This window comes from Lagenorhynchus albirostris, chromosome 1 (genome assembly GCF_949774975.1).
Source record: "Lagenorhynchus albirostris chromosome 1, mLagAlb1.1, whole genome shotgun sequence".
NCBI classification, from domain to species: domain Eukaryota; kingdom Metazoa; phylum Chordata; class Mammalia; order Artiodactyla; family Delphinidae; genus Lagenorhynchus; species Lagenorhynchus albirostris.
The window spans coordinates 152,465,985-152,488,622 of record NC_083095.1 but is presented as its reverse complement, the minus strand read 5'-3'; the positions used below and the strand labels follow the sequence as shown (position 1 = coordinate 152,488,622).

Genomic DNA, 22,638 nt, shown 5'->3' with positions numbered 1-22,638 from the left:
AGATCAGCTCCGTGCTTTGTGACCACCTAGAGGGGTGGGATAGGGAGGGTGGGAGGGAGGGAGACGCAAGAGGGAAGAGATATGGGGACATATGTATAACTGATTCACTTTGTTATAAAGCAGAGACTAACAAACCATTGTAAAACAATTATACTCCAATAAAGATGTTTAAAAAATATATATATGGGTTACTGACATAGACCTGGCTTCCAGCGAGGCTTTGAATCTTGTAGCATTGCTTTCAATTTTCAGTAAGTTCTTCAAAGATTCTTACAAAAAGGGAAAAAAGAAACTCATAAAAAGAGATGGGAGCTTAAATCACATGTTATATTTCTTTCAGGCCATACTGTGTTTTTTAAGTCCCATGCCTCTTTTTCAAAGCACCAAGCATATTTTTTAACTTATTTTTCCAGTTTTATTGAGATATAATTAGCATAACGTTGTACAAGTTCAAAGTGTGCACATATTAAATCATTAAATAATGCTTTAGTATGTGTACATACTACACTACAAAATGATTATCACAGTAAGTTTAGTTAATATCCAGCCACTCACATAGTTAAAATTTTTTGTCTGTGTGTGTGTGATGAGCACCAAGCAAGTTTCAGCTTCCTGAAAATAAGAAAGGGGCAGGAGGACATGCACATCAACCTGTGTTTTTTTTAAAGAAAACTAGTCTTTGATGTGCACACTGTTTCAATTCTCTGACTAGCAAATTCTAAACACAGCCTGAAAAAACAGCTCAGAACTAAGCCTAATTCTGACCAGCAGGCTGGTCAAGGTAGTGGTTGAGCCAGACACCTTTGCTGCCATGCACAGAACCATTTGGAATGGAGATGGAGTGAGCCAAGCTTGTAAACTGCCCAGCTTTACAAAAAGGAAACTTCATTTGAAACATGCACAGCTTCCTGTGTGTCAGCTATTTATTCCTTCTGTTTTCAACCATCCAGCAAATCAAAAGAATTAAGGGGGTTAAAAGCAGAAAAACTCAGTGACTTCATACATCAGAATGGGGGCAGTGTTGAATGAAATCATTTCTGGGAAGTGACTGAACAAAATAGGACTGGGATAGGCAGCTCAAGGGGAAGAAACACCTCAAGCTTGTCTCTTCCACCTACTCTTTTTTTTTTTTTTTTATTGTATGGTTCCACTTATACGAAATGTCCAGCAATGGCAAATCCACACACACGGAAAATATTATACATTAGTGGTTGCCAGGGATTTGGAAGAGACGGAAATAGGGAATGACTGCTTAAAATGGGTGTAGGTTTCCTTTTGGGGTAATGAAAATGTTTTGCAACTAGGCAGTGGTGACAGTTTCACAGCATGTGACAGTACTAAATTCCACTGAATTGTACAGTGAATTGTAAAATGATCAAAATGGTAAATTTTATGTTATGTTCATTTTACTACAATAAAAAGGAGAAAGAAATAGGGAAAGACTTTGAGTTTGGGAAAGTAACGTGAACTGGTCAAGAGAAAGACAACTCTACTGTTCAGTTTTCTCTCAGCTCTCCCAGTGCATTAATCCTCAGCAAAAAGTAGCCTGAACTTGTAGATGACAGTCATTCAACAGAGTCCAGGGAAAAGTAAATAAAATAAAACCCAACTATTCTTATTTAGCACATCTATGACCTTCCTGCTCAGCCACATGGACATTCATGAGGACGTTCCACTTTAGGTGTCCTCTACTTCAGCACTTTACTCACAGCTCATTCACACATGTATGCAACAGCATTTCTTAATTTAATGGACTCTGCAGTGCTGGTTGTGATCAGTCTCATGAAAAGGAAAGGAGGAAAAAGCCTCCACATTGGCTTGGTGGTCTTGGGATGAAATGGATGTAGAAGACAGCTTGATTGTCAAACTGGAAACTTTTATTTTCATTTTCCTCTTCTTTTTATCTTTCCTATAAGGTCTTCTGTCCACTTCCCACTGCCTTCTTTCAAACAGGAAAGACACTAATTAGCTGCTGGATTTTTTTTTGATAAAACAACTATTGTTTTAGATTTCTTGTTGTTTGCTGAATGTTATTGTTTTTACTGCCAAATGAGCTTCCCGTGGTTGATGTAGGGGTCTCTTGGGAACTTAACTTTTTCAAGTTTAAGTGGAAAAGCTTTTTGGTTCCACCTACTCTTAACCAACACAAAATCTAAGACCAGATCCATTTCAGGATAAAAGCCCAGAAGAAATGCACATCAAATCCACATAGGTTTTTAAATATGCAGATTCTTGCTGCTGCGGAGGGTTTTGAGAGGTGCATTCCTGGCAGGCAAGAGGCTTGGTAGGACACTTTTGGAAGCATTTTGACAATACAAATCAAAAGCCTTAAAACTCCTTTGATTCATTAATTCCACTTCTGGAAAGCAATCCTCAATAATTATCTCATTTTATATATATATATATATATATATATATATATATATATATATATATATATAAATCTTATGCACATAAATGTAGATCAAAGCTTGTGCATAATACAAATCAGAAAATAATTAATCTAAATATTCTCTAATTTAGGAAATATCTAGAAAGTTTGTTGGAATATTATACACCCCTTAAGATTAGTTTTGCATAAAATTGGGTAATGTGAAGTGAACCGTGCACAATACAAAAGTATATGTGAAATTCAGGATGGGCCAGTCAACTTTGACTTGTTCATTAAATCATAAGGACACTGCACTCCCTGTAATGGAAAATCTCAGGTACCTTAATATGAAATAGACATTTAGGCGGCTTACTGAATGCTACTTTGTTAATATTAAAATCAAGGTCATTGAAATCTTAAGTTACTTGGGATTGCTTTTTTGTCCTGAAGTGTGACCAGGAAATGTGCAAGGGAGTAGAACCTTTAATATTGGGCATAGGTAAAGTCGAAAAGAGCACAAGGATTTTAGGCTATTTCCCAGTGTGTGTGTGTGTGTGTGTGCGTGTGTGTGTGTGCGCGTGCGCGTATGTGCATGCGTCTTTCTGTCTGTGTGTGTGTGCTTTTTCTGAATGTGTTAAATAAAATTAAACAAATTTGATAAAAAAGGTTTTAAAGCCTAGAGAATCCTAAGCTGTGACTGTTTCTTTCTTTTTTTATGCTAATGTGTAAATGTGAGCAGCTCAGATAGGGAACCAGCAGCACATGGTGCCAATCAGTAGAGGATGTGATTAGTCCACTTTCTGGAAGTTGTTGGGATAAAACATTTACATTTCTTTGAAGTCTCAGTTTCCCACAAGAAAAATAATGGCTCATAACACCTGTACTTTATAACTCTTTAGTTGATCATGGGGACCCAAGGAGATACCATGTGGAAGAAACTCATAAATTTAGTAATGCTGAGGCTGCATGGAAAAAAAAAAAACTATCTGGCATTCAAGTGCCAGAAAGAAAGAAGCTTAGTAACCACATACCAGTATTCTATCAAAAAACTTCTTTATATTAAAACTATAAATATGTAGAGTTCAAGTCTATAATGGTTCTACCACTTTCCTTACTTGGTTTGTAAATCACTATCTAAACAATGTCTGCATATGTGATTTGATTGATATGACTTGAGTGTCCTCTCTGTTTCTCTCTTTCTCTTTCTCTCACTCATTTATTTGGGGGGAAAACCCAAGTCCTTTTTTTCTGTCATCTTTCTCACATTCTGGAGATCTGGCCATATGTCATTTAGCATGTTCTTCTTTCCTCTGTAAATGTTGAGCTTCCACGGAGATTTGATCAGAATCATGTTTGATTTTTTTTTATCTTCATAAACACTTCTCTATACTTTATCACTACAAGAGTCACAGAATATCTTTTGTGTTTCTTTCTTTGTTTATGTTAATGTTTAGAAGTTATCAATTCAATTCATTTTTAAGTTTTTCATTAGCCTTTCACCTACTAGTTTTAGCAGCCATGATGGATCACTGTTTAGATATTTTACTACATTAAGGGGTGGCTAAATGATGGTATTCTATCATTCCATCTGTGCTTATGAACCATGGGATTCTTCTATAAAGAACCTTTACTCTTCTGCTATTAAAGTACCTTGAAACATAATTGGTATGGGAAAGGCAGGATAGATGTTCAATTACACTGTCTTACCTTTTTTTTAAACCAGTTTTCAGTATGATTTTATGCCTTAACAGTTTCCTAGAGTGATTAGTGAGATTTATTTTTGTGTCACTGTGAACTTAAGGATGATGAGTTCTTTTGGTGCTCTAAATGTTCATTATTTTTTAGTGGGATCCTTGTCACATTGGTGCTTATGACCCTTTTGGGCATAACCCAGGTAGGCATTGATAGCTTTCTTGTTTTCTGGTAAATATAGTTTATGTTATACATAACAATATATTGAAAGAATCATACACCATAATCAAGTGAGAATTATTCCAGGGATGCAAGGATGATTCAATATCTGCAAATCAATCAATGAGATATGCCACTTTAACAAAATGAGGGATTAAAAATTAAATTACCATCTCAGTAGATGCAGAATAAGCATTAGACAAAATTCAAAGTATGTTCATGATAAAAGTCCTCAACTAAGTGGGTATGGAGGTAACATACCTCAGCATAATAAAGGTCATACATGACAAACCCACAGCTAACATTATACTCAATGGTGAAAAGCTGAAAACTTTTCCTCTGGGATCAGGAACAAGACCAGAATACCCACTCATGTCACTTTTATTTAACATAGTATTTGAAGTCCTAGACATAGCAATCAGAAAAGAAAAAATGATAAAAGACATCCAACTTGGAAAGGAAGAAGTAAGACTGTCACTATTTGCAGATGACATAATACTATACCTAGAAAACTCTAAAGACTCCACCAAAATCTGTTAAAAGTAATGCATGAATTCAGTATAGTTGCAGAATACAAAATTAATACACAGAAATGTGTTTTATTTCTCTACATTAATAATGAGCTATCTTAAAGAGAAATGAAGAAAGCAATCCCATTTACAATTGCATCAAAAGGCATTGGAAAACTGGACAGCTACATGCAGAAGAGTGAAACTAAACTACTTTCTTACACCATACACAAATATAAAGTCGAATGAATTAAAGGCTTAAATGTAAAATCTGCCATCATAAATCTCCGAGAAGAAAACATAAGCTGTAAGCTCTTTGACGTTGGTCTTAGGAATATTTTTTTTTGATCTATCTCCTCAGGCAAGAGCAACAAAAGCAAAACTAAATGAATTGGACTATAACAAACTAAAAAGCTTTTGCACAATGAAGAAAACTATCAAGAAAATGAAAAGGCAACCTACTGAATGGGGGAAGATATTTGTAAATAATGTGTCTGAAAAAGGGCTAATACCCAAAATATATGAAAAACTCATATAAATCAAAACACACACACACAAAATCGATCTGATTAAAAAGTGGTCAGAGTCCCTGAGTAGACATGATTCCAAAGAAGATATAGACATTTTTCCAAAGAAGACATACAGATGGCCAGCAAGCACATGAAAAGATGCTCAGTAACACTAACCATCAGGGAAATGCAAATTAAAACCACAGTGAGATGTCACTTCACACCTGTCAGAATGGCTACCATTTAAAAAAAAAAAACCAACCAAACAAAAACAAGAAATAACAAGTGTTGGTGAGGCTGTGGAGAGAAAGGAACCTTTGTGTGATGTTGAGAATATAAGTTAGTATAACTACTGTGGAAAACAGTATGGAGGTTTGTCAAAAAATTAAAAATAAAGCTACCACATGATCCACCTCTGGGTATTTATCTGAAGACAATGAACGTACTAGTTTGAAGAGATATATGTACTCCAATGTTCATTGCAGCATTGTTTACAATAGCCAAGTTATGGAAGCAACCTAAGTGGCCATCCGTAGATGAATGGGTAAAGAAGATGTGGTATATACATAAAAAAAAAAATCAATGTAATCTTGCCATTTCTAAAGAGCGTGGATGGACCTAAAGGGTACTATACTAAGTGACATAAGTTAGAGAAAGACAAATATCATGTGATTTCACTTATATGTAGAATCTACAAAACAGAACAAATGGGTAAACAAAACAGAAAAAGACTCATAGGTACAGAGAACAAACTGGTGGTTGCAGAGGAGAGGGGTATGGAAGGATGGGTGAAATAGGTAAAGGTGATGAAGGTACAAACTTCCAGTTATAAAATAAATAATTTAAACTGTTGTAATATACAGCATATGGAATATAGTCAATAATATTGTAATAACTTTGTGTGGTGACTCTCAACCACTGCGCCACCAGGGAAGCCCTAAGTGGTATTCTGGATGGATTCCTGGAACCAAAAAAAAAAAAAAAAGAAAGAAAAGAAAAAAAAGAAAGGGAAAGGACATTGGGGAAAACTAGTGGAATCCAAATAAAAAGTGAATAATGTACAGGCATACCTTGGAGATATTGCAGGTTCAGTTCTAGACCACCACAATAAAAAGCATACCACAGGGCTTCCCTGGTGGTGCAGTGGTTGAGAGTCCGGCTGGCTGCCGATGCAGGGGACACAGGTTCGTGCCCCGGTCCAGGAAGATCCCACATGCCACAGAGCAGCTGGGCCCGTAAGCCATGGCCGCTGAGCCTGCGCGTCTGGAGCCTGTGCTCCGCAACAGGAGAGGCCACAACCGTGAGAGGCCCGTGTACCACAAAAAAAAAAAAAAAAAAAAAGCATACCACAATGAATCGAGTTACAAATTTTTTGGTTTCCCTGTATAAAAGTTATGTTTACATTGTACTGTGGTATACTGTAGTCTATAAAGTGTGCAACAGCATTAAGCCTAAAATATTAATGTACATACCTTAATTAAAAAATACTATATTTCTAACAAATGCTAAACATCAGCTATGTCTTCAGCAACTTAATATTTTTACATGAGTAACATCAAAGTTCACTGATCACAGATCATCTTAACAAGTATAATAATAATGAAAAATAATGGAAAAGCAAAGCAGAGAGACTTGCTCAATGCTGGTTCCTCACAAACCTTCAATTTATGAAAAAACACAGTATCTGTATAGCACAATAAAGCGAGGTATGCCTGTATAGATAAGTAGAGAGATAGTAGATAGATAGAATGATAGATAGATAATGAACATATAGATAAAATATAAATATAGATATATAATGTATATATATTTTAAATATAAATTATATCCATATTTATATAGAACTGAGCTCCTAACTCAGTATTTTATATACATAATGACTAATTTCATATGTCAACTTGGCTAGACCATGGTGCACAGTTATTTGGTCAAACACCAGTTTAGATGTTTGCTGTAAAGGTATTTTCAAAGATGCAATTAACATCTAAATCATTAGACTTTGAGTAAAAAAGATTACCCCTCCATAATGGGAATGGATCTCATGCAATCAATTGAAGGCCTTAAGAGAGACGACTGAAGTCCTCCTAAGAGGAATGGATTCTGTCTGCAGTCTCATTGAGAATCAAGACTGTATCATCAACTTTTCCTGGGTCTCCAGCCTCTCAGACTTCCCTGCAGATTCTGGGTTTGCCAGTCTCTGTGATTGTGTGAGCCAATTCCTTAAAATGAACCAGTCTCTACCATCTATCTATCTATCTATCTATCTATCTATCATCTCACATATAAATTATTATTCCTTTCTGTCTAGCTTCTTACTACTCCATCTGGGAAGATTTCATAGTTTATTTCACTAGTTCCTATAATAGCCATTGGGGTATTTAAGTAGTTTTCCATCATTTGTTATATCAAATTGCTGCAATAAATAGCCTTGTGCATACTTTATTTCATATTCTTGTCAGTGTATTTTAAGAGTAGATTTTTAGAAGTGAAATCCTGGCTCATATGGTTTTTCCTGGGTATTTGCCAGGAATTTAAAAAATCACTATAATGAATGCTTCTCAGCCACCTCTGTTTGGACATAATTTATCTTTTAAGTCATCCTTTGAATCTGAAACAAGAGCCGTTTTGTGTATATCAAATGTACCACTGTATATTTTAAGGGTTCTGATGAGAAACTGAAGAATTCAAAAGTAAAGTTAAGTTGCATCTCAAAGGATAAGGGTTAGTCAGCATAGAAATGGGAAGGAAATGTCTTGAAATGGAAGGAGTGTGTACAGAGGAGCAATAAGAATGAGGGTTCTAGTTCAGCTGGAGGTAGACCTGTAGGTCTGTGAACAGAAAGCCCACTTCCTGGGGAAATGGAGTAAGAGAAGGTAAGCTGAAGGATTGTTTCAAACAAACACCCGAAAACGAATGAACAACATTTGTCTTCTGCCTCCAATTAATGTGTGGACTGAGAATAACCAAATTTGTCTGTGGCTAGAGTAACTAACATGTAATTGGATTTTAGATATCCTATATGTTATGCTAATTTATTCAACAAGAAGATGATTAGACAAGGAATTGTGGGAGTGAGTCATATGTCCCAGGATGCCCATATGACTTCAGGATGAGGGGACAGAATATGAAGAACTGGAGTCTTTGGGAATCAGCAGGGTTTAGAGAGCATGAGGGGAGATTAGGGAAGAAAATGCACACATGCTGGGCTTCCTTGACCCTTGTATTGGCTGGATGTTCAGGCATATTTTATGGACAGGATTCGGGATAGTTACTGAAATGTGAGACTATATAGAAAAGTGTTTCATGTTGCAACATTGAGGTAGATCCAGGGATCATGTGAGAAGACATTTCTTACAGAATCAAATGAAGAATTAAAATGTCACCAAGCTGTGTCATAAAGATAAGGACTAGGTCTTCTTTTGTTGAGTTATATTCTCAGTGCCTGAGACATAGTAGGTGTTCAATAAAAATGGGTCAAATGAATGAATGAATCAATAAATTAAAATAAACACAGTAGCTAGTAGATCTATATTTCCTTATAAGAGCCTGATCAGTTGGTTAACATTTTGCTGAGTAACTCATAGACTTGGCCCGCATTAGGACATCCTTAAACATTCCATTGATGAGTATTCACCCCCACCTCGATCTTCTTCCTAGGACCTAAGTGTTCCAGGATGAATCCATTGGGCTCACTAAACTCAGTCTGGTTGGTGTTTTGTTTTATGAGGGCCACCACACTGCATCCTTAGGTCTTTTTCAGTCCCAAGATTGGAAATATTTTGGGACACAGTTTTCCCCTCTTCAGCTACCACCTTCTTTTCCAGTTGCTTTCAGAAACCAACAGGAAGAGTCCTTTGGCCTTGGGGCTTTATTTGTTCATCAGTATGGGGAATTGAATAAACAAATTAATAAACACAGGCTGATGGAACTGTTCAGCTTCTTAGGGTTTCTAAGAAGCTTGGTTCCTGCACTCTTTTTATTTCCTTTCTCAGATGATATCTGCTATGGACTAAATGTTTGAGTCCCCCCAAATTTCATATGTTGAAATCCTAAAATCCACTGTGATAGCATTTGGAGGTGGGGCCTTTGGGAGGTCATTAGGTTTAGATTAGGTCATGAGTGTGGGACCCGTGTGGTGGGATTAAATTCCTGATAAAAGAGAGATTCCTCTCTTAGTCATGTGAGGATATAGCTAGAAGGTAACTATCTGCAAGGCAGGAGGAAGACTCTCACCAGAACCCACCCATCCTGGCATCCTGATGTTAGACCTCCCAGCCTCCATAGTGGAAATACACTTCTGTACGTTAAGCTTCCCAGTCTATGGTATTTTGTTACAGCAGCTGAACTGACCAGGCCAATATCTTAATATTCCACTGGCTTCCAATGGCCCTTAAATCTCAGAATGGCTTTCACCAAACCTTTCTTCTTGATTTGTCCTCTATAACCTGGAGTCCAGTTCATGTAGAATAACTCCTTTTATGGAGCGTCCTCTTTCCCAGTACAGAGGTCCAAAAGCACCATTAGGGTGAAAGAGCAGTTGGGCTCCATTGTTCATTTACATTTGGCCTGAACGTGTGTCCTACATTTGTGGAGACCTTTGGGCTGAATGACCCCATCTCCTCAATCCTCACCTATCTTTCTGTCTCTGCAGGAGTGAATGTTTTATGCCATTTAAAAAATGCCTCTGACAAGCTAAAATTAGCAATAAAACTGTCTTCAATTACCTGCCTAACAATAGTTAGTGCCTGAGCTTCCTTACTCTGTTATAAAGTCATTTTAACACACTAAGAGGATTTCACACATTAAAGTCAAAAGAGCACACACTAAGAGTCCAATAGAATTAGGTGATTCATTCGTGAATTCATCACCTCCTGTTCCCATACCTTTAGTATTCCTGATAGTTTTCTGGCTATCCTTTCGCTTTCAACTTTGCCTCTTTTCCCTCATCCTTATTTGCACTTTAATGCTTATTCTAGGCTCTCTACTTTCCCCATTCTCTACCATCTCCTTAGATATTTTATCCAAGTCCATGCTTTCATGACCATTTACATGCCAATAAGAGTCAAATGTACCCCCTCAAGTCTGGACTGCTCCTAAAATTTCTGATATGTAAGCACGTGTACTTAGATGTTTCAAGAATTTCAAAACTGAGCACAAGATATCCACCCACCAAGCATGATTCTCCTCCAGTATTCCTTGTCTTGGTGAATGGCAGCACCTGTTCTGCATGTCAGAAATCTAGGAGACATCTTTGTAAATTTATGTTCCTTTCTTCTCACCCATATCCCACCTACAATAAAATCCTGTCAGTTTTGTCTCCTAAATATCTCTTGAGTCCATCCATTTTTCTCTCTCTCTCTTTTTTTTTTTTTTTTTTAGCATCCTACACCAAGCTACAATTATTCCACTTGGAGTATGGCAATAGCCTCCTAGCTGTTTCATCCATGAGCATTCTACTCTTGCCTTTAGTCCATCCTCTGCACTGAAAGTCAAAGAGAACTTTTAAAGCATAAATTTTTTTATGCCCCACTTCTCAACTCTAGTTTAAGAATAAAACTTCAAAGCCTTCTCTTTTTTTTTGCTTTTTAAAGACCAGGGCATATTCTGGCCCATGCATCTTTTTCCAGTTCCCTTTATTATCCTTCCTCACCTTCTCTGTACATTTGCCATTATGTTTTTTGTTTGTTTGTTTGTTTTTAGGATTTGTTGCATTTTTTTTTTTTTTTGCCATCCTCCTTCCTACCACAGGACCCTGGCATATGTTATTCCCTTTTATATGGAAATTCCTTCTGTGTTCTCTTGACCTATTAATTCAAGGCCTTGCTTCTTGTAGATATAAAAGTGATATAATGTACATCACAATTTTATGTATATATAAACAATAATGATCATTACAGCACTTTTATACATAGTGAAAAATTAAAAATATGAATATGCACTAATTTGGCATAACTAAAGAATTACAGTATAACCTATGTTGGAATATTATACACATCCATTTAAAAAGTACTCTAGACATTTCTATAAACTTATATATAATAGGCTTATAAAATTAAATTGAATAATAAGAAGGCACAGTTACATGGAATGAATTAAATGAAATTCCAATTTTCATAAAATCAAATATGTATGTTTGTGTATGTTTTAGTGCATTTACACACATGGAAAAAGCTGACATATATATTCACAAATATGTAAATAGTAATGTCATGGAGTTGAAATCATAGATGATTTTTATTTTCTTATTTTCACATTTTTGTTTTCTATATTTTGCCTATCAACTGTTTATTGTTATAGTCTTTGTAAACATTAACCTTTGAAGATGTTTTATAAAATGTGTAGTTTTAAGTAACTTTTAAGTAAGTTTTAAGAGATTGGGGCATAGGTGTTGGGCAGGGAAAGAATGGTGAGATAACATCCAACTTTTTTACACAGGTGTAAAATTGATTTTGGACTCTACCTGGTGGGCTGGACAAGTGTGCTGTTGTGTCATGGATATGGTTATTATCTTGATCTCCATCCCTGCCCATTCTGATAGTTAACATCAGGGAAAGTTCTTCTGGAGCATCCTGAGTATATAAAAATGATGGCCATTTAAAACAGGACAAATAAAAGGAAAAGTGAAGACTACAAGTTGGCTCTTTTCTGCTTTGGGCCAAATGCAGCATTTCTTCTCTTAGCCCTATGATAACCAATAAACCTTGACCCTATAAGAGACAAAATCTATCCTTTGAGGCTAGATTTTAAAAAGCAGGGTATGTTTTATGTCTGCAAAGATGTAGACAGGCTTTGTAATATTAGAGGAAGAGAGAGAAAGAGAAGGAGAAAGAGATAGGGAGGTAGATAAATAGAGAGAGAGAATATAAATGTCCTTTTTATCTTCTACTTATGGCCAAAATGAATCATAAAGCCTTTGCAAAACCATACAAATATTTGAATGAACAATAGCAGTTACAAAAAGAAAGCCCAGCGATGTAATAAACCTTTGTCAGGAAATTAGCTGAGGTGAATTTGTAGCAGGGACCACTGAGCAACCAGTTTTCACAGTCAGAGAGACATAGTTTTGAATTCTGGCCCTTCTACTTCCTGTGTGAGTTTGGACAAGTTACTTAAATGCATTTCTCTATGCCTCAGTTTCTACATAACACTTATCATGAGGGTTTTTTTTTTAATATGAGAAATGCTGTATGCAACATACCAATAGAAAAGTATTTAATCACAATCATTTTTAACATAGGACTTTTACCTTAATCCAGACTTGACTGTTTAATGCTTAGGACTGGATTTTGCTGGATGTAGGAAATAGTGATATTTTGGTCCTTATCAGATATTATAAATTCAAACCCATGAACATCAACAATAACTAAGAACTCTGCTGGGCTTATGAGAAAGTTTGGGTCTCTGAGTTTATAGAAAGTTGTCTGAATAATATTCAGGTGACCCAGTCCTCTAGTTATTGAAAATCCATTCTTAGGTTAAGCTGGACAACCAAAGAAACATTATGGCTCTCCCTCTTCCCCACTCCTTCTTTTCCCACCATAAATCCTTACTAGAATGCCTTTAAATGAAGAGCTATTTGTCATCATGGCCAATGCTTCCTTTGAGAAATAATAAGGAAGCATTCTAACAAAAGTTATTGTTGTACTTTTTGTAAATAGTACGTTGAAAACCAAGTCTGCATCAATCCATGGTATTCTCTGTATTTCTCTCTGGTCCCAGCATCAGGGATACTCATACTTCTCCTGCTCAATAAGTTTGTTTTTATCTTGTAGACAGGTTGAAATATGTAGTTCCTCCCTTTCCTTGCTATTACAAAACACAGCGAAACATTCTAGAAAGAGTCGTAGACTTTGCAACATGTTTTCTGTATTTGCCTCTATCCTGGGCTCATCCAGTTTTTTCTTTTGCCTTAACTTCTCTTTTCTTGTAAATTTCACTTTTTTCCTCTTCACCATTTTGTAAGCCAGCTTAAAGCAATTTTGAGGAAATATAGTGAAGAAGGAGGAAAGAAAGAGAGGGAAAGTGCAGAAATAAGAATGGGAGCAAGCAAAGAAGGAAAATGTAAATAAATGGTAGGTGTCTTTTTCACTTATGTTTGTGGCAGAGCTGCAATGAAAAATTTTGATTCTAATAAATTAAGAATTAGAAAATAGATATTCAAGAAAGTCATAAAAATATATATGGAATATATGGGTCATCACTTTGGAAATGGATTCCCAACAAGGTTATTAGTCTTTCCTAAGTGCGTGAATAACAACAGTAATACCAGAGCTTGGACTTCTCAATAGTTAATTGTTAATACAGTTCAGGATCAGCAAAAGCAAATCTTAGTATTGTAGTCTGTTGTAGTATCATTGCTTGTGAGTATCCCCTCATTTTCCTCAACCTAAAGCAGGTATGGAGGGCAAAGATTTAGGTTTCCGTGACTGTCTGCAGGGCCTTTTGCCAGTCTTAAAGTCTGCAAAGGTTCTGATGCCCCAACAAAAGGGAAAAAGCCAGCACACAAGCAAGCAAATAAAAGATACTAGATCAAAAAATCTGTTTAAAGACAGTACATACACCAGCCCCGGGGTATTTCAAATATTTATAATTCTCTACATATTTAATCTTTAAGAGTTCTCGAGATGCTATGTTCAGAATATGATGCTAACATACCCGGCTCAGTACTGATACTAGCAAAGTCATTAAAGAAACCTAGATGGTGAGAGATGAAGGAAACACATGAAAAAGACAAAATAATCAGAACTCCTAAGGCAGTCTACATGACTAGATTCACAGAATGACAGAATTAAAGGGGACCTTGGAAATCCCATTTCTGTGTTTCACAAAGAGAACACTAAGACATAGGGAGATTTCCCAGCACGTCCATATTAATCAGAACTGGATATTTTGGGGTAAAAGCACAGTGCTTTCCAATGAGATGAACAAACAGTAGTTTGCCAAAATCATAGAATATTAACTCAAATAACACAGGACAATAACAACATGGACTGAAGTAGCACATAACTTTATACTTCACAGGGGAAATATTATTTCCATAAATTAATAATATCAGCTATCAATCAGTATGTAATTATTATGGGTTCATCTTTGTGCTACACTAGAAGGAATGAGGAAAGTAGAAGAACTTCATAAGGACACTGTCCCCGGCTTCAGTGAATTTCCATTTTAATTGGGATGACAAGAGAAAATCACTGAAAAATATAACAAATGATCCACGATTGTCCAACAATGTGTAAATGGTATGGACTATGTAACACGGCCATGCTAAAACGCCTCTTGTCCAACCCTGATTTATTGAAGGCATAAATCTACTTTAAAAAGCCCTACAAGTGATTTTCCAGAATCTGCTTAATTTGTTGATTGACAACTCATTTTTCCTAATGCAGCCAGTTCTATTTAAGAACATTCTAAATTGTAAAAAGGTCCCCTTTATATTGATCCCAGACTCCCCTCCCATGTATATAATCCCATAGAAACATTTTGTTTTTCCTTCTATGTGACAGTCTTTTGGATACTTTAATACACTCATCTTGGCTTTCTTCCATCCTGACCATGAATACCTTTAATCATTCCTCATATAACATAGCTCCAGGTTCCTCCCCTACCTGAATACTCCCCAGAATCCAATCCAGCACTCCAGGTGTGGTCTCATTGGCTCAGAATGGAGTGGGATGATTGCCTCTTGTTCTGAAAGGTTGATTCTATTTCTGTCCTTGTTCCCCAAGATTGCATTAGTATTTTGGCAATTACATCACACAGTTGATTCATGTAGAGCTTAGAGTCAAATAAAACCCCTGTGTCTTTTTTTCACGTGTTATTGATACATTCCCCCCAATTATTCATGTGTGCAGTAGTTGGTGGTTTTCATTTTTAAATTCACATTTGTGCCTGTTAAATTTCATCATGTTATGTTCAGTCTATTGCTGAAGCTTTTGGAACATTTTTTTTGGATCCCTTTTTAGCTCTCCTTCCCAGCTTCGTGTCACGCACAGGTTGATTTAGTCATATGTGTCCTCATCTAAGTTAAGGATAAAAATGTCGATTAGATGTAGGCCAAAGTCATGATTAAAGAGTGACTTTCTCCTGACAAACTGCCACAGCCACAAGAGGCCAAAGAGGCATGACCCCAAAATGTAGTGTGGGGTGCTGGATGGGATCCTGGAACAGGAAAAGGACGGTGGGTAAAAACTGAAAAGATGAGAATCAGGTATGAACTTAAAATAATGTATCCATATTGATTCACTAATTGTAATAAACATACCATAGTAATGTAAAGTGTCTGTAACAGAGGAAACTGGGTGTGGGTATATGAGAACGCTCTGTACTATTGTCACACTTTTTCTATAAATCTAAAGATTTTAAAAAATAAAGTATTTTTTATTTTATTTATTTATTTTTTTTGCGGTATGCGGGCCTCTCACTGTTGTGGCCTCTCCCGTTGCGGAGCACAGGCTCCGGACGTGCAGGCTCAGCGGCCATGGCTCACGGGCCCAGCCGCTCCGCGGCATGTGGGATCTTCCCGGACCGGGGCACGAACCCGTGTCCCCTGCATCGGCAGGCGGACTCTCAACCACTGCACCACCAGGGAAGCCCAATAAAGTTTATTTTAAAAAAACTGACGTTGTCTTATGGTAAAACCTATCCATTTGTTACCAGTCTTTGGGTCAGTAAAGGTAGACTTGGACATAAAGCATCCTGAGGCTGGACAGTAGTGACTGAAAAAGAAATCTTGGAATTGTCAATAATATTGGAATCAAGCAGAGCTATGTCATGAAACTGATACAACTGTTTACTTAAGAAAGGGTCCTCCAATGGTAACTTATGATGGGGTCAGTTTTAGCTTGTTGGGGAATGGTAACTGGCAAAAATTGTAAGTAAAGTTACTGAAAAACTCCATTTATTAATGGAGACTAGTTCCAATAAACAGAAAGATTACAAAGAAAGACATATAGATGAAGCCTACACGGGGAGTGCTGTAGTGTCTACACAACACTCAGGACTAATCTCTGGCACAATGACTCCTGAGTCTAGAAGGCAGCACAGTGCTAATTACCAACAGATGATGTGGCTGAATCTATCTCTTGGCCCAGAGAATGAAGGTGCATTTGGACCTACAGTTGGGACCTACATAAGATCCCGATGTGATCACCTGGGGAAACAATCAAAAAGCTCAGGGCTTCCCCGGTGGCGCAGTGGTTGAGGGTCCGCCTGCCGATGCAGGGGACACGGGTTCGTGCCCTGGTCCGGGAGGATCCCACATGCCGCGGAGCAGCTGGGCCCATGGGCCATGGCTGCTTGGCCTGCGCGTCTGGAGCCTGCGCTCCGCAACGGGAGAGGCCACAGCGATAAGAGGCCCATGTACCGCAAAAAAAAAAAAAAAAAAGCTCAATCAGGAACAAATACTCTAAGCTTCATGAATATTTGAGCCCATATTTTCTATAAATTTTAGTAGTATAAATAGTTTAATAATTTGTTTAGTAGTATAAATTCATTAAATGCTATCTTAATTTGGACTGTTAAAATACCATAGAGTAAGTGGCTTATTAACAACACAAATTTATTTCTCACAGTTCTGGATAAGTTTGAGGGTGCCAGTATGGTCAGTTTCTGGTGAGAGCCCTCTTCCTGACTGCAGACTGCCAACATCTCATTGTATTATCACATGGCAGAAGGAGAGAGAGCTAGCTCTCCGGTCTCTTTTGTGAGGACACTAATCCCATTCATGAAGACTTCATCCTCATGACCTAATCAGCTCCCAAAGGATCCACCTCCGAATATCATCACATTGGAGATTAGATGTCAACACATGAATTTGGGAGGGACACAAACATTGAGTCCATAATAATAAATACCTAGTAAAACCCATATGTATTACATTTAGATCAGCATAGCACTGATCTACAAACTTAGCAATTCTATTAAGGAGGGAAAACAGGGTGACATGAAGTTGGATTTACCTTACTTACTTATCTTTTTTTAATTGAAGTATAGCTGATTTACAATATTGTGTTAGTTTCAGGTATACAACAAAGTGATTCAGGTATATATATATATTTTTTTCAGATTATTTTTCCATTATAGTTTATTGCAAGTTATTTAATATAGTTCCCTATGCTATACAGTAAATCCCTGTTTCTTATCTATTTTATGTGTAGTAGTTTATTTTTATTAATCCCATATGCCTAATTTATCCCTTCCCCCATCCCTTTCCCCTTTGGTAACCATAAGTTTGTTTTCTATGTCTGTGAGTCAGTTTCTGTTTTGTATATAGATTCATTTGTATTATTTTTTAGCCCACATAAAAGTGACATCATATGTTTGTCTTTCTCTGTCTGACTTACTTCACTTAATATGATCATCTCTAGGTCTATCCATGTTGCTGCCACCTTACTTATTTTTAACAAACTTTGTGACCTAAAATAAATGATCTAATCTCTCTGAGCTTTAATTTTTCTATCTGCTAAGTAGACCTAAAATTATCTACTTTGCAGAATTTAGTATAGATGAAAATGACAAATAAGAGTTCCCTGGCACATCATAGTCACTAAACTAATGCTAGTTCTTACACACACACAAAATCAAATGGCAACGCAAGAGGGAGGAGATGTGGGGATATATGTATATGTATAGCTGATTCACTTTGTTATAAAGCAGAAACTAACACACCATTGTAAAGCAATTATACTCCAATAAAAATGTTTGAAAAAATGGCAAAAAAATCAAATAAAAATGAAATCAAAGATCACCTTCATGCCAAACCAGATTGAGTAGAAGAATGTATAAAAATTATATAAGGGAAGTTCTTTCAAAAGCCCTCCTATAGCCAAATTTTCACCAGTCATCAATATATAAACAGTAAGCTTCTAAAAAATGACATTTACTTGGTCCTTCATAGACCTCCTTTTCGGCAACACTTCATTAGTTATAATTGTATGTTTGTTTTTTTCTTTTTATTTTATATTGGAGTATAGTTGATTAACAGTGTTGTGTTAGTTTCAGGTGTACAGCAAAGTGATTCAGTTATACATATACATGTATCTATTCTTTTTCAAATTCTTTTCCCATTTAGGTTGTTACATAATATTGAGCAGAGTTCCCTGTGCTATATAGTAGGCCCTTGTTGGTTATCCATTTTGAATATAGCAGTGTGTACATGTCATCCCTAAAAGTGGTATGGATAGATTTCTTTAAAAATATTCTGAACCTGGGCTTTCCACTCATCTGCTCTCACCTTCACCCCTTCATTCCAAATCAGTGAGGCTTGAGTGTGTTTCACATCCCATGTTCTCTTCCTTCATTTTGCACAGTAGAGGCAGGGAGAGTGTCACTGCAGCCCCTGGGGGTCCCAGGGAAGGAAGGAGATGGTGACAAGGTGGAGAGGTTTTGGGCCATTCCCTGATCATTTTTCATCTGCTCTTTTAGTATCCAGAGATCTGTGTGATAAAAGATGAAGTCCGTGTGTGGCCCGTACCCATGGCTGCCTTCCTGATGATTAATAATCTGGTGTAGATTAATATTTCAGAGTTCACAGGGAGGAGTTATTCATGAGATGAGAAGTTCACCTCCTTCCTGCCATGTGCCCCTTAAAACGCTGTTCAGAGCTCAGTTGTGCAAATGAAGAAAAAATAGAAGAAAAAAAAAAGGAAGAAAGCACACTCTGGTATAGTAAAATCGAGTTGGTGCCCAGGCACTGGAGATTTTCCAGCCACAATGATTTAATCTGGCATCTTTCTATATCAGGTGGGAGCAAGGCCACGCCCTCTTCACTCCTGCTCCCCACCCCACCCCACCCCACCTCACCCCTGCCCCCCGCCAGTCTAAGTTCTACTGGTTTTAAAATGAAGTTAAGGAACTCTACACCAATAGCCTGGGTACTGCATTTTAAGCACTCAGCACTAGTGCTGTTGCTGAAAGTTCATGCTAATGTGTTACAAAATCGCAGAAATTAGTAAAGATGTCCTGTTCCTTGAGGTCCTGTGGTCTGTGCGAGTTGCCTGGATGCCTGGCTCACCATTCTGGATGAGAAAAAGGCCCTAAGTATTCTGCTGCCTTCCTGCCCCAGCATCCTTCTTCCAGCCTGGAATTAGGATTTGCCAGGCAGTCGTTGCTGCCTGATAAATTCACCTGAGAGTCAGGATTGTGGGGTGGCACAGATGTTGGGAAGGGCAACATTCCCTTGGAAATATGTCTGAAAGGAATGGGCTTGGGTTTGGGGTGGGGGGAAAGGCAGCACAGAGCAGCTGAGTCTTTTTCAGGGTTAGAAGATCTGTTTCTTTTCTGTGGTGTTTGGGGAAGCACTACCATGGCCAGAGGGACATAGCTTGGGGCCCGAGATGGGGCTATAGCTCTGTCTTCCTCCAGCTGGTTCCCTGTGCCACGCGTGTAAGCAAGAGCCACTGAAGAGAAAACCCATTAGCAGGCTTCCCTTGGAGCGCTGAGGGCAGCAGCAGCCTATTATCCGTAGTTCCCATTCACTCCATGCCGGTGCTCAGTAAGGCAGCCAAACGGAGCTGCCCACTTTGCGCTACCCACATTTGACTTACTAGTAAGATAGTAATTATGTTGGAAAGGGATGAAGGGCAACGAGGGGGAGGTGATGGAAGCGATTTGTCAGAGATGGGATGACAGGGCAGCACCTTCACATAAGTGCCTAGGAGAGAGGGCGGAGAGGATGAGAAGAAAGGTGGATGGAGATCTTTAATCACAATTCAATATCCTGTGTGCCTTTTTAGAAACTTGCTTATGGGGAATGGCCTCTATAATCAGGCCATCCACCCACCTGTCCTTATGAAACAACTACCAACAGCAAAGCCCAAAGGGGGACTTTTAATAAGGAGCGTGCACTTGCTCATGGGTGTTTTCTGGAGACAGTTATAGCTGCCTATTTTTTCTAATTACCTTAATGATGTCTCTTTCAAGAGAGTTAAAGTTCTATTTAGATAAGCTAGTGTGAAGTTTTGCCCAGCAGCTGGGGTATTCAAAATGGGAAGCATCTTTTATGCATTCCTTCAACAAATATTTGTTGAGGACATACTATGTACTAGGCACAGTTCTGGATGCTGGGGACATAGTGATGGATCAGACAGACATATCTTGGTTGTTGGCATTCCCATAGAGCTTACATTTTTGTAGGGGGGGACAGAAAATAAATAAATCAACAGATAAGTACTTTTAGATAGTACAAAATGTCATGACTAAGAATGGAAGCATTTTTTTTTTGACATTCTTATTGGAGGATAATTGCTTTACAATGGTGTGTTAGTTTCTGCTTTATAACAAAGTGAATCAGCTATACATATACATACATCCCCATATCCCCTCCCTCTTGCATCTCCGTCCCACCCACCTAATACTAGGTGGTAGAAACAGAATTTGAACCCAGGAATCACATCTGAAATATGTGTTGTCCCCATTTTACTACACTGCCTGTCACTTGGGGAGACACTCTTTACCAGGCACCAGAGTGAATCTCAAGCATAGGACTCTAGTCTGGGTTACTGTTCCACCTCCCAGCACCTAGAACAATGCCTGGCAAATAGCAGGCACTCAGAAATATGTCTGCATAAATGAATGGCTGAGTAAACTCATAAAGTAATGAGTAAACTAAGTAAACGCATAAAGGAATGCTGGGTATTAAGACTGATTTAACTCCTTTTGCATGGGGCAAAGATTGGTCCGATAAACCAGGCTGTCTGAAATGGAGGACAAGTAGTACCAGATATACAAGAGGTGGGATGCAGAGATGGGAAAGTAAGGAAAGACTGCATCGATTAGGGAAATGACTTGCCTAAGGTCACATCATAGGTAAATCAGTGGGGAATGGTCTCGGGACTCACATCTCACTCTCAATCCTGAGAGGCTGCATGGGCCCTAGGAAGGCATCAAAGGATCTGGGTTTAAATCCCAGAGATGATTATCCATAGACTTCAGCATCCTCCACAGAAAAGAGGAATGATGCTGTCCATCTCTCAGCAGTGTGGTGAGAAATAGATGAAATAATGAATTGAGAAATGCCTAAAAACAAGTCCTGGCCAATTAAATATTCTGATGAGTTCATCAAATATCAGTTTTATGAGTGATACACTCTGACTATATAATTTTGAATATTAGTAGCCACTCCATGCAGAAGTATTAGAAATTACTCAGACTTCTTAATCTGCTAAAAATACATGCACCACTGAGAAACAAATCTTGGGCAATTTCTTTGGAAAATTTGCTCTTTATCAATCCACAGTAGTTCATAATGCACTTATTAGTTCAACCAAGATTTTCTTAAAATTCTAAAAATACAAAATGATTTATATTTTGGCCAACATTTGGGGAACCAGAGGATAGCACTGAGGATTCCAAGGGACACATATCCACAAGACTCTTCTATATCTTGGAGTATAGTGGGAGAGAGAGAAAAAAAATATGTGGGTTGAAAGAGGGGATTGTCAAAAGTAGTCCAGAAATATGGGAAACCTTCATCTGTTGGTGGCTATTCTTTAGCCTGTAATGGTTACTACCCAAAGTCTAAGTGTCAATACCTTATTCAACACTTATCAAATAGTTCTCAGGGTGTCAGAGAGAAAATGGTCAGGTAGCCCTGCTAAGGATGAATATTGTTACCTGGTTCATTACCTTTGTACATATGCGACTGTCTCCCAAAATTGACTATGAGTGCTATAGTAAAAGGACCTCATATAATTCTTCTTAACTATGGTTATCACAGTTAAATCTTCACTGACACAACTTAAAAAGCAGCCAGGGTGCTTCCTCAGACTTAAAAATCTAGTGAGATTGGCTTGAAACCTCATTTATGCATTTTGTGGAAGTTCAAAGCCCATCCATATCATGATTTTTTCTTAATTCCATGAAGGTTTATATTAGATCCTGTTTGCTCTCTTCTCTGTGATATCTTCAGTACTCCATATTGTTTCAATAAAGTAACTCCATCCCTTTACTACCTTTTCGGAAAGAAGATCAAACCCACCATAATAATATACAAGATTGCAGAAGACTTCGTAAAGGAGCTGAAAAGAGAGTTTGGGGAAGAGTAGGGGATGTGGAGAGAAAATACTTCGCAATGGAAACGCAAACAAAACAATGGCATGTTATACAGGCTTTTCCTCCAAAAGTCCTTTCTGATACTTAGAATTTCTCTCTTTGCCCTTTGTCCTTGAAGTCCCCTATTCTTCCATCCCCTGATCCCTTTGTCTTCTTCCTCTCTATTCTCTTCTCTTCCACACACTTGCCAGGGTGATACATTTCCATATTCTTCATGCCTTACTTAAAGTAGCTTTGTCTGTGTCTCTGAAATTGGCCACATTTGACATATAGGACATTGCAATCA

General features: G+C 37.7%; 1 protein-coding gene across 2 annotated transcripts in view; it reads right to left on the bottom strand.

Moving 5' to 3' along the window:
- Nucleotides 1-1,679: 1,679 nt before the first annotated feature.
- Nucleotides 1,680-22,638, bottom strand: part of AGBL1 (AGBL carboxypeptidase 1) — a 958,763-nt gene continuing 937,804 nt past the window's right edge. The window contains exons 24-25 of one of the 2 annotated variants that reach the window (XM_060156157.1): nt 4,345-4,391; nt 1,887-1,942 (exon numbers count right to left, since the gene is read on the bottom strand). In XM_060156157.1, coding sequence (XP_060012140.1) covers nt 4,350-4,391 — 42 coding nt within the window. In that variant the 3' untranslated portion in view covers nt 1,887-1,942; nt 4,345-4,349. Of the gene's footprint in view, nt 1,943-4,344; nt 4,392-22,638 lie in introns of both variants that reach the window. The other variant, XM_060156164.1, reaches the window with a different exon arrangement.